The following is a 13,579-nucleotide window of genomic DNA, read 5'->3' on the forward strand; positions in this document are numbered from 1 at the left end:
AATACTTTTCACACTATTATTTCAGGCCTGTTTTGAGACTCTCCACAACTAATGTTGTGGGTCTGCCACCCACCATAACCACAACCCTTCGTATGGGGAAGAACAGAAGTGTGAAGTATCAGATGATATATATACACTTTTTTTTTTTTTTTTTTTTGAGATGGAGTCTTGCTCTGTCGCCCAGGCTGGAGTGCAGTGGCGCGATCTGGGCTCATTGCAAGCTCCGCCTCCCGTGTTCACGCCATTCTCTTGCCTCAGCCTCCTGAGTAGCTGGTACTACAGGCGCCTGCCACCATGCCCGGCTAATTTTCTTTTCATATTTTTAGTACAGACGGGGTTTCACTGTGTTAGCCAGGTTGGTCTCTATCTCCTGACCTCGTGATCCACCCACCTCGGCCTCCCAAAGTGCTGGGATTACAGGCCTGAGCCACCGCGCCCAGCCAACTGTGTTTTGTATACATCACTTTAGCCCTTATAACAATCCTGCAAGGTAGTCATTCAAATCCCATTTAAAACACGGCAAAATTAAGGGTCAGGTTAATCTCCACAAGAGAAGCTGGAAGAATTCTAAGCCTCTGATTCCAAAGGAAAAGGGAATTAGCTTTTAGAGTGTTCTATGTGCTAGTTCCCTTTATCTGTAATCTTACTGATCCTCAATAGATCTCCATTTTACAGATAAGTAAACAGTAAGAGGGATTATGTGACTTGCCCAAAGTTACATAAGTGGCAGAGTGGCATTCAAATCAAGCTGATTCCACAGCCCACATTCTTCACATCAGAGGGCACTGCTGCCAGTGTCAGCGAGAGGTATACTGTGCAATTCTGGAGGGAGACAAATGGAACCTTAAATATTAGACTTAACTATCAAATGCTCTACACTAGGGTCGGGAAAGTGACACCTGTGTTTTTCCTTGATATCTTTAAAACGCAGCTTCTTCACTGTAATATCATAAATGTACCAATATTTAACAGCAGAAATTCAAACCTTCAGGGATTGAATAAACCACAAAATCCAGCTCTTAGAATGGGAGGAAAAGGAATTTGTATGGTAGGAAAACTATTTTCTAGGAGTCAGGAGTTAAAAGTTCTAATTCTGGCTCTGTCCCTGATTTGCAGTGTAACTTTGTTAAGACATAGGGATCTTTAGGCTTCTATTTTATCACATGTAAATTAAGAGTATTCAAGGCAGAGAATCTTAGAAGGTAACTGCTCTAATACGTTAGAAAACAATTTTTACGCCGGGCGCGGTGGCTCAAGCCTGTAATCCCAGCACTTTGGGAGGCCGAGACGGGCGGATCACGAGGTCAGGAGATCGAGACCATCCTGGTGAACACAATGAAACCCCGTCTCTACTAAAACTACAAAAAAAAACTAGCCGGGCGAGGTGGCGGGCGCCTGTAGTCCCAGCTACTCGGGAGGCTGAGGCAGGAGAATGGCGTGAACCCGGAAGGTGGAGCTTGCAGTGAGCTGAGATCAGGCCACTGCACTCCAGCCTGGGCGACAGAGCGAGACTCCGTCTCAAAAAAAAAAAAAAAAAAAAAAAAAAATTTTTTACTAATTACTAAAATTCCTTAATTGCCATCTTTGGAGTTTAAATACTATAGTGTTTAGCAAGTATTTGTTAACCAGAGTGTATTTTGCTGGAATGAGCTCTGCAGGCTTGCTTCCATTATTATTATTTGTTTTTGAGATGGAGTTTCTCTCGTTGCCCAGGCTGGAATGCAATGGTGCGATCTCGGCTCACTGCAACCTCTGCCTCCCGGGTTCAAGCGATTCTCCGGCCTCAGCCTCCCGAGTAGCTGGAATTACAGGCATGCGTCACCACGCCTGGCTAATTTTTTATTTTTAGTAGAGACAGGGTTTCTCCATGTTGGTCAGGCTGGTCTCGAACTCCCGACCTCAGGTGACACGTCTGCCTCGGCCTCCCAAAGTGCTGGGATTACAGGCGTGAGCCGCCGCGCCCGGCCTGCTTGCTTCTATTATTTATTGAAGAGCCCCAGGTAGTCACAGAACAGGAGAGCAACCAGACAGCGACAGCCAAGTCCAAGAGGCACTTTTCCTTTTGCCAACTTAAGGATATGAAGAGGCATGTTAACAAAGACAGCCTTTCAAAACATTTGAAACTGTATTATTCTCTGTGCATTACAATAATGGACTCTTTTCTTACAAACATTGTTTCAATTCTGGTTTTAAAGGATTATTTCTTGGCATGTCACCGTGGCGGGGCGAGGCTGACTTGTTTCCCACAAACACTCTTTTCAGCTTTGACGGGAGTGACTTGTTCTATGGGTCTGTCCTTACTACTTGTATGACTTTGGGCAAGGATTTTCATCTAAGAGTCTTTCCTTATTTGTAAAGGACTGCTAAACTAATAATTTAAGTTACAGTTCTTTACACAGTACGGGGCGAAAAATGAGGCAGCCAAGTGTATTGGAAAGAATGTAGACTTGGGGCAGAGAGGCTTGGATCCAAATACTAAGCACTGCCACTTACTAGCTAAGTCATCTTGGGCAAGTGATTTAATATAAACCTTATAGTGGGGCGAGTAACACCACCTTCTCTTTTTTTTTTTTTTTTAATTAAGAGGTATGGGCCGGGTGCAGTGGCTCATGCCTGTAAGCACTTTGGGAGGCCGAGAGGGTGGATCACAAGGTCAGGAGTTCAAGACCAGCCTGATCAAGATGCTGAAACCCCGTCTCTACTAAATATACAAAAATTAGCCGGGTGTGGTGGTGGGCGCCTGTAATCCCAGCTAGTTCGGAGGCTGAGGCAGGAGAATCGCTTAAACTCGGGTGCCAGAGGTTGCAGTGAGCCAAGATCAAGCCAGTGCACTCCAGCTTGGGTGACAGAGAAAGACTTCGTCTCAAAACAAAAACAAAAACAAAAACCAAAACAAAACCCCACAAAAACAAAAAAAAAAACCAAAACAAAAACAAAAAACAAGATACTAAAGTGATACTAAAGTGGCTATTGCATAATACTCAGCAATTAGTAATCTCATTATTGATAATCCTGTACAAGCTAGAAAGCTGCACAATCATATATTCTTACAAAAAAATCACTTAACAAGGACATCCAGAAAACAATGTTGTGTAGATTTTAATACATAAATGGCATCCTTTTATAACCCACTTGATATTTTACAACATGTGACTATTTGGTAAATACTTCAAAACAGCTTATGCTGGGGTCTTGTAAGGCAATTTCTGAAGCTCTTGAGATTTTACAATTGTTTTCTTCTAGTATATTTCTATTTTGTTAACAACCTACAATATTTAGTGTAACAGCAATACTGTGTGTATTTCAATGTGTTAACATACTCTGTTGCCTAATGGCTCTTGAATTCAGTTATAAATTACATGATGCCTCAAATTGTTTCAAGAAAATGTTAGCTTGCAAAATATTTTTTTCTTTCAAAATTCAAGACACATTTAACATATGGATTTTACAATACAGTTTATTAGCTGTTCTCCTCTTCTTCATAAATGGAATGGATAATGTTGATAATTCTTTACAAACCAGTACTCATTTCTTTAAGAAACTGTAATGAGGAGGTTGTCAAAAACACATATTTAATAAACAACTCCAAAGAGCAATGGGAAGCCAAATATTATTATTAATATAAAGGACCAGAGAAACTGATTTCTGAAATAATTTCTACCTTTCACTAAAATTTCTTAAAATTGCTCACCATGAAGATTTGTGTAATTCTAGTGCAGAGCAGTGGATGAAGCTGTCTGAGGGGAAACACACATAAATGGGGCTTTTGCCTGCCTTCCTATTAATAAAAGGAGAACTAGAAGGAAAGGGCAAGGACCAGAATCAAACCTGATGACAAGAACAACAATAACAACAAGAACAACAACAACAAAACCCCAGGAACCATTTGAAAACTTTTGTAGAAAAGAGGAGAATACGCCCATACTTTTACTTATAATCTAATTTCCCTAAATGTTTCTCCTCATGATCACCATGCCCCCATTTTCAGTTCACAGGATTAAGGAAGATAAGTCTATTCAATTAATATTTAATTTAAAAACCAAACAAAAAGTTAGGAGTAGGTGGCAAAAGAAACAAAATATATTTTAAATATATATATATATATATGTTTGTGTGTGTGCGCAACTATGTAAAGAAAATAATTCCCATAGTTACAGAGTTTAAAGAAAGTTTTATATATATATTTATATATATTTTATTATAACAAAATAGGCAGCTATTGTGGGTAAAATATTCAGTAAAATCTGACTCCTAAGAATACATTTTTAAGTTTTAGGCTATGAACTGGACTCCTTTCCATTGCCATTATGGTTTCTACATCACCACTGTAATGTCTGATTTATCTGTATTTATATCTAGGAAATTTTCTCAACCTTCTGTGTAAAAGGCGAACTTCCTTAGCACCTGAACATGGCCTCGATTCACAGAATGTGATGATCATTTACATATGAACAACTTTTGTAAGACACGATAGTGTTGCTCAAGTAGATTAAAAACATTAAAACGTTGTTATTCCTAGCAAATGTACTGGGAAAAAAGAACCTTCAAATAATAAAAGACTTTAAGAATGCTTAGGAAAAATGAAATCCCTTATGAAAGTTAACTCAGACATGAATTTTTAAATTAAAACATGTCTTCCTTATTTATCTATAATGAAACAATTGCTTTGATGATAGAAGCTGACTGAGAACAGGACTTGAGAGTAACACACTGGCCAAACCATGCTATTAAACTTAAGCGTGCATAGTTGCTCAAAGTCTACTAAATCACTGATTAAAACCACTTTTTCATTTGTACTGAAATTTGAAAAGAATGTATATAAAGCTTTTCCAAAAATCTCTTAAAGTTACTTTCCCTTAAACATTAAGGAATTTTACCACAATTTCTGCGTCTCCCCAAATTCTTAATAGCTGGTCAGGCCATTCCATCTTCAGTTGTGAAAAATGGCCACTAACCAATAGTGACATTAAATAATACACATGATGTAACTTGAAGGAGACACTACATGTAAAAAAATAAGCGCACCTGCAGACCATGATGTGGGATATAATTCAACATGAAATCATTATTGAAAAAAGACTCCAGAGGAAAGGGCAAAGAGATGCCAAAGAAAATGGAATTGTGGAAAAGAGAAATAGAGAAACATGAGTTTTCATAACTTTTCTTTTGCTGGAACCCAGATGTAAGAACCAGACTGTTCTTCTATGATCTGTTTCACTTGGTTGTAAATGTCTTCCAGCGTATCTCCCTGTACAATAGCTGTAACGATAGAAACAAAATCAGAAATCTCCATTAATTGTCTATTTTGTCATTACAATTATTGGTGAAATAGCAGAAACGAGTATCTTTGAGAAAGTTACTCATCCAGGAAGAATCACCGTTTACGCACTGTTCACTTAGAAAAAACGGCTCACTTCATTAATTTTCCTACCTGTACAGTATAAAATTTTTATCTTAAAAATGGATCAAAAAGTAAGATTTGGTGATCTTTTGTTCTTTTACCATCTGAGCATATATTAGCTTTATTATTTTAAAACAAATTATTTTCTTAACTGTCCTGATTTCTCCATCACCATGTAGGACAAAGGAAACTGGCTACAATCCCACAGACAGGATGATGCAGGATAATGTTTTGTTTTATTTTTTTGGGGTAGGATCGCGGCAGAAAAGAGCTGGCTACAGATTGATGCTACTTGTTTCAGTTAAGCTGGCATGTCAGTTACTGTAGAGTAGGTGAATTATCTAAGCCAGCTTGTTAGTGTTTAGAGACTTAACAATCAATGTTTATTTGCTGCCTGAAATAATGTGTGAAAAAAAGAGTAACAATTACTAATAAGTAATTCTTTGGAAATAGCTGAAGCCCCTGAGGTCTGTGAGGGATGAGGGTCAGTTAACAAAGCAAGCAAACAAACAAACAAAAACAAAGTATCACTAGACAGCACTAAGCATGAGTCACTTTTTAAGAGGAAAGAAAATGTTTATGGCTGGGCATGGTGGCTCATGCCTGCAATCCCAGCACTTTGGGAGGCTGAAGTGGAGGGTTGCTTGAGGCTAGGAGTTTGAGATCAGCCTGGGGAACATAGTGAGACACTGTGTCCAAAAAAAAAAAAAAAAAAAAAAAAAAAAAAAATGAGCCGGGCATGGTGGTGTGTGCCTGTGGTCCTGGCTACGCGGGAGGCTGAGGGAGCAGGACGATTTCTCGAGCCCAGAGTTCACATCTGCAGTGAGCTATGATCGTACCATTGGATCGTACCATTTGCCTGGGTGACAAAGTGAAACCCTGTTTCTCACAAAAGAAGTTTACATATAAATGAAATAATTCAGAATTGCACATTAAATAAGTCACTTATTAAACTACAAAAAAATCCCCAGTGATCTTGGAAGAGCATCATAGGTGTAGATTTCCATGGTCTGAAAAACTGAGCATAAAATGTCGAAGGGAGATTTTAAATAATACTGTCTATTTGGTACCCGAGATTATGTGCATAGAAGAAAGAAGTTATATATAGGTAAGAAGGGCTTATACGTAGCTAGGAATGCCTGAGTAAACAAGAATTTTAAGTAACATAATATTCGCTAGTATCAGTTTTGTGAGACTTCTACCTTTTGAACTAAATACAGACATGCCTCAGTGTCCCTGAAGACTCAGTTCAATTGACAAAATACTTGGTTTGTGGGTTTGGCATCTTGATGCACTCCAACAGCACAGGACAGAATCCCAGAGCATTTCATAGTTTAGGTTGACAACAGCACACAAGGATTTATTTTAGGAGAAAAGAGTCAGGAATTGACTTGGGAAATATATATTTTGCTTACTTTGTAAATTCATGAATGGCATGGTTAGTAAACCAGGATACTCCTTGGGAAGAAACTGGGAGAGCATAAGGCTGCAGACACCTTAACCATGTGATTAAAATTAGCATCACAAGTAACGGCACAAGCAGACCGTAAACCTCCTTGTATGACACACAGAGGATACATCATTACTTCACTGCTATTCCTGCCCCAAATGCATAACCTAAATCTAATTATGAGAAAACGTCAGATAAATCCAAATTGAGGGAGGGACATTTTATAAAAGAATGGGTCTCTGGCCAGGTGCGGTGGCTCACGCCTGTAATCCCACCACTACGGGAGGTCAAGGTGAAGGTGGGCGGATCAGAGGAGTTACAGACCAGCCTGGGCCAGGTGCAGTGGCTCACGCCTGTAATCCCACCACTACAGGAGGCCAAGGTGAAGGTGGGCGGATCAGAGGAGTTACAGACCAGCCTGGGCCAGGTGCAGTGGCTCACGCCTGTAATCCCACCACTACGGGAGGCCAAGGTGAAGGTGGGTGGATCAGAGGAGTTACAGACCAGCCTGGGCAACACGGCGAAATCCTGTCTCTACAAAAAATACAAAAATTAGCTGGGCATGTTGGCTGCAGCCTGTAGTCCCAGCTCCTTGGGAGGCGGAGGTAGGAGGATCACTTGAGCCTGGGAGGTGGAGGCTCCGGTGAACTGAGATTGCACCACTGCACTCCAGCCTGGGCGACAGAGTGAGACCCTGGCTCAAAAAACAAAACAAAACAAACGAAACAGAAAAAACAACAAAAAACCCCCCTAGTTTTTACTCTTAAAAAATGTCAGTCAAGGTCATGAGTGACAAGACTTGGGAACTATTTCAGATTAAAGAACGTTAAAGATGTGATAATATTTCAGATTAAAGAACGTTAAAGATGTGTAATTCACTGGAACACGTGAGCCTGAACTGCATCTTGCACCGGAACAGAAAAACCATTTTGTTCCCATTTTGCTCTAAAGAGATTAGAAGAATAGTGAAATAATAATAAGATCTATAGTTAGATGAGACATAATTATTAAATTTCCTGATTTTGGTAATAAAACTATGATTATATAAGGGCATATCCTTGTTTTTTGGAAAATACACACTGAAATATTTGGAAGTAAAGGGGCATCTACCTGAAACTTACCCTCAAGTGTTTCAGAAAAAATTATAAATGTGGTAAAATGTTAACACTTGAGGAATTTGGGTGAAGGGTACATGAGACTCCCTGTACTATTCTTCTAACTTCTATTTAAGTCTGAAATTAGTTTGAAAAAAATAAGAAAGCACAAGGCTTACAAAAACCATGACCCTTACTGATACTCACTGTGAATGTCAAATTTAGGCTGATATTATTTCAAACAAACAAGTAACAACAACAAAAATGTCCAAAGACTTGAGGAGTCAGTTAAAGGACAAACTGAGTAAGAAAAGAATATTGGGGAATTGCTACCTACTCTTTTTTTTTTTTTTTTTTAAACAAATAGTATTTCAAAACGGATCAAAGGGCAACTAATCTTTGACAAGGGGCCAAGAACACACAATAGGGAAAGGCTAGTGTTTTAAATACATGGTGTTGGAAAATCTGGATATCCACATGCAAGAGAATGAAATTAAACCCTTATCTTACACAAAATTAACTTGAAATAGATTAAATACTTAAATGTAAAACCAGAAACCATAAAACTCCTAAACAGGGAAAAAAGCTCCTTGACACTGGTCTTGGATGATTTTTGGAAAGTACAAGCAGCAAAATAAAAAAATCATCAAGTGGGACATCAAATAAAAAATCTACACAGCAAAGGAACAATCAACAAAATGAAAAGGCAACCTATGGAAGAGGAGAAAATATTTCTAAACCATGCAGTTGATAAGGGGTTAATATCCAAAATATATAAGAAACTCATTAGCAAAATACCAAACAATCCATTTTAAAAACGGGCAAAGGACTGGAATAGATATTTATCCAAAGAAGACATACAGATGGCCAACAGGTATCAGTAAAAGTGCTCAACCTCTTTAGTCATCAGAGGAATAGAAATCAAAATCATGAGGCCGGGCGCAGCGGCTCACGCCTGCCATCCTAACACTTTGGGAGGCTGAGGTGGGCGGATACTTGAGGCCAGGAGTTCGAGACCAGGCTGGCCAACATGGCAAAACCCTGTCTCTACTAAAAACAGAAAAATTAGCCGAGTGTGGTGGTGCGTGCCTGTAATCCCAGCTATTCAGGAGGCTGAGGCACGAGAATCACTTGAACCCAGGAGGCAGAGGTTGCAGTGAGCTGAGATCATGCCACAGCCTGGGTGACACAGCAAGACTGACACACACACACACACACACACACACACACACACCACACACACACACACACACACACACACACACTGAAATATCCCCTTAGACCTGGTTGGATGGCTGTTATCAAAAAGATAAGAGATAACAAGTAGGCAATGGCATGGAGAAAAGGGAACCCCGTACACTGTTGGTGGAATGTAAATGAGTAAAGCCATCATAGAATGTAAATGAGTAAAGCCATCATAGAATGTAAATGAGTAAAGCCATCATAGAAAACAGTGTGGACATTTCTCGAAAAAAAATTTTTTTTTTTTGAGACGGAGTTTCGCTCTTGTTGCCTAGGTTGGAGTAAAATGGCGTGATCTCGGCTCACCGCAACCTCCGCCTCCTGGGTTCAAGCAATTCTCCTGCCCCAGCCTGCCAAGTAGTTGGCATTACAAGCATGCACCACCACACCTGGCTAATTTTGTATTTTTAGTAGAGATGGGGGTTTCTCCATGTTGGTCAGGCTGGTCTCGGACTCCCAACCTCAGGTGATCCGCCCACCTTGACCTCCCAAAATGCTGGGATTACAGGCATGAGCCACCGTGCCCGGTCACCTCAAAAAATTAAAGACTGAACTATTATATGACCTAGCAATCCCACTACTGGGTATATATATCCAAAGGAAAGGAAATTGGGCCAGGCGTGGTGGCTCACGCCTGTAATTCCAGCACTTTGGGAGGCTGAGGCAGGCGGATCACTTGAGGTCAGGAGTTTGAGACCAGCCTGGCCAACCCTGTCTCTACTAAAAATACAAAAATTAGCTGGGTGTGGTGGCATGCGCCTCTAGTCCCCACTACTTGGGAGGCTAAGGCAGGAGAATCAGCTGAACCCAGGATGCGACAGTTGCAGTGAGCCGAGATCACACCACTGCATTTCAGCCTGGGCAACAGAGCGAGACTGTCTCAAAACAAAACAATAAAAACAAACAAACAAAAAGCCAACAACAACAAACCCAAAGGAAAAGAAATGGGTATGTTGAAGAGAAATCTGCAGTCCTATGTCCACTGCAACATAATCAACAATAGCCAAGATAGGAAAATAACCTAAGAGTCTCTCAAAAGATGAATGAGCCAGGCCCGGTGGCTCACGCCTGTAATCCCAGCACTTTGGGAGGCCGAGGCGGGCAGATCACCTGAGGTCAGGAGTTTGAGACCAGCCTGACCAACATGGTGAAACCCTGTCTCTACTAAAAATACAAAATTAGCCGGGCGTGGTAGCACATGCCTGTAATCCCAGCTACTCAGGAGGCTGAGGCAGGAGAATTGCTTGAACCTGGGAGGTTGTGGTGAGCTGAGATCACGCCACTGCACTCCAGCCTGAGCAGCAAGAGCAAAACTCCATCTCAAAAAAAAAAAAAAAAAAAAAAGAAAAGTTGAATGAATAAAGAAAGTATTGTAGGCCAGGTGCAGTGCACCTATAATCCAAGCACTCTGGAAGGCTGAGGAAGGACAATTGCTTGAGCCTAAGAGTTTGAGACCAGCCTAAGCAACATAGCGAGACCCTGTCTCTACAAATAAAAAATTAGCCAGGTGTGGTGCTGCACGCCTTTAGTCCCAGCTACTAAGGAAGCTGAAGAGGGAGAATTGCTTGAGCCCAGGAGGTTGAGGCTGCAGTGAGCCATGATCATGGCACTGTACTCCAGCCTGGGCAAGAACAAGACCCTGTCTCAGAAATGAACAAAAAAACCAAAAACAGGCCGGGTGTGGTGGCTCATGCCTGCAATCCCAGCACTTGGGGAGGCTGAGGCAGGTGGATCACGAGGTCAGGAGTCGAGACCATCCTGGCTAACACAGTGAAACCCCGTCTCTACTAACAAATACAAAAAATTAGCAGGGCGTGGTGGCGGCGCCTGTAGTCCCAGTCACTCGGGAGGCTGAGGCAGGAGAATGCCGTGAACCCGGGGGGCGGAGCTTGCAATGAGCCAAGATCGCGCCACTGCACTCCAGCCTGGGCAACAGAGTGAGACTCTGTCTCAAAAAAAAAAAAAGAGAAGCCGGGTGCGGTGGCTCACGCCTGTAATCCCAGCACTTTGGGAGGCCGAGGCGGGCGGATCACGAGGTCAGGAGATCGAGATCACAGTGAAACCCCGTCTCTACTAAAAATACAAAAAATTAGCCGGGCGCGGTGGTGGGCGACTGTGGTCCCAGCTACTCGGGAGGCTGCGCCAGGAGAATGGTGTGAACCCGGGAGGTGGAGCTTGCAGTGAGCTGAGATTGCGCCACTGCACTCCAGCCTGGGCGACAGAACTAGACTCCGTCTCAAAAACAAACAAAAAAAACAACGAAAAAAGAAAAAACTAACAACAAGAAACAACAAATACACATATCTATATATGTATGTATGTATATGGTATATATACAACAATGGAATATTTTATTAGGCCATAAAAATGAAAATCCTATCATCTGCAACAACCAACATGAGTGAATGTGGAGGACCTGATGCTACATGAAATAAGCCAGACACAGCAAAGCAAATACTGTATTTCATTTCTACGTGGAATGTAAAAAAGTAGAACTCGTTGAAACACAGGTGGTTTCCAGGGACTGCAGAGTAGAAGAAATGGGGAGATGTTGGTGAAAGGGTACAAACTTTCAGTTATAAGATGAGTAAATTCTGGGGATCTAATCTACAGCAATAGTTACTATTGTTAATAAAGAGTATTAAGCACCTTCCCTACACACACAAAATGGTAACTGTGTGGTGAAAGACATGTTAACTTGATTGTGTTAATCAATTTACAATGTATACGTTTATCACATTACATTATATGCCGTGAATATATACACATTTTGTCAATTATACCTCAACATGGCTAGAGAAAATGGATCAAAATTTATAAAGGATAAGAGAAAAATCATGAGTTTCATAGAATAAATGAAATCTAAATCTCTTTCCCTGGTCAAGTATGAATTATTCCTGTTTTTGCTGTTCTAATCAATAACCTAAGAAACATTGAATCTCAAGATTCCTGGCAGGGCATGGTGGTTCACTCCTGTAATCCCAGCACTTTGGGAGGCTGAGGCAGGTGGGTCACCTGAGGTCAGGAGTTCAAGACAAGCCTGGCCAACATGGTGAAACCCCATCTCTACTTAAAATACAAAATTAGCCAGGCATGGTGGTGCATGCCTGTAGTCCCAGCTACTCAGGAGGCTAAGGCAGGAGAATCACTTGAGCCTGGGAGGCAGAGGTTGCAGGGAGCCGAGTCACACCACTGCACTCCGCTTGGGCGACAGAGCAAAACTCCGTCTCCAAAAAAGATTCCCCAGCACCACTGCCTAGGCTAGATGAATTTCCCACAGGACAAAACCACTGATCTTAAGGGTTTGTTCTGAAAATGACAGTACTAGTTACTACTGGTAGATGCAGGCACAGTTCAAAATCCACTTGCATGGGTCAGTTCACATGGCTTCAGAGCAAAATTCTATCTTAAAGAGGACTGTTACAATGTGGTTCCAACCTGTGAAATGTTCAGTAAACTCCTGTTCCAGTTTCATGGCTCTCTCAAACGTTTTTCTGGCTTGTTCTTCTGTTAGACGCTTATTCATTTCCCTATGCAAATAAATACAGAAATTGATAATTACCACACTGTAATACTTTTTAAAAAAAGATGACAAAGGAGAGAAGATATAAAATAGAAAATCATGAAAAGTTGAACTCTGTTGAAAATATGAATGTCATTAAAAACTTGAGTCATTCTGGCCATTTCTGGGATTTTATTTTATTTTTTTTTGAGACAGGGTCTCACTCTGTCACCCAGGCTGGAGTGCAGTGGCGTGATCTTGGCTCACTGCAACCTCCGCCTCCTGGGTTTAAGCGATTCTCCTGCCTCCATCTCTCAAGTAGCTGGATCACAGGCATGCGCCACTACGCCCGGCTAATTTTTATATTTTTAGTAGAGATGGGGTTTCATAGCTGGGCAGGCTAGTCCCAAACTCCTGACCTCAGGTGATCTGCTAACCTCAGTCTCCCAAAGTGCTGGGATTACAGGTGTGAGCCACTGAGCCCAGCCTGTTTCTGGGATTTTTAAAAATAAAAATAATAGACTGGGCACGGTGGCTTACACCAGTAATCCCAGCACTTTGGGAGGCCGAGGCAGGTGGATCACCTGAGGTCAGGAGTTCAGGACCAGCCTGGCCAACAAGACGAAACCTTGTCTCTACCAAAAACATAAAAATTAGGTGGGCGTGGTGGCACATGCCTGTAATCCCAGCTACTCGGGAGGCTGAGGCAGGAGAATCGCTTGAACCCGGGAGGCAGAGGTTGCAGTGAGCTGAGATCACGCCACTGCACTCCAGCCTGGGTGACGGAGACTCTGTCTCAACAACAACAACAAAATAAATAAATGAATGAATGAATGAATGAATGCAAATAAAAACAATAAAAGCTAGATTGCTACTGAATACGCTGCTAT

The 13,579-nt window shown here is 41.4% G+C and overlaps 1 protein-coding gene across 32 annotated transcripts in view; it reads right to left on the reverse strand.

Annotated features, from left to right (window-relative positions):
* Positions 1 to 3,437: 3,437 nt before the first annotated feature.
* LOC105470793 (discs large MAGUK scaffold protein 1) overlaps positions 3,438 to 13,579 on the reverse strand; it is a 281,159-nt gene continuing 271,017 nt past the window's right edge. For all 32 annotated transcript variants that reach the window (XM_071090611.1, XM_071090606.1, XM_011723039.2 and 29 more), the window contains 2 exons: positions 12,626 to 12,717; positions 3,438 to 5,259 (listed from right to left, as the gene is read on the reverse strand). In XM_071090611.1, the coding sequence (XP_070946712.1) occupies positions 5,153 to 5,259; positions 12,626 to 12,717 (199 nt within the window). In that variant the 3' untranslated portion in view covers positions 3,438 to 5,152. The remainder of the gene's footprint in view (positions 5,260 to 12,625; positions 12,718 to 13,579) is intronic.

The sequence above is a fragment of the Macaca nemestrina genome, chromosome 2 (genome assembly GCF_043159975.1).
Source record: "Macaca nemestrina isolate mMacNem1 chromosome 2, mMacNem.hap1, whole genome shotgun sequence".
NCBI classification, from domain to species: Eukaryota; Metazoa; Chordata; class Mammalia; order Primates; family Cercopithecidae; genus Macaca; species Macaca nemestrina.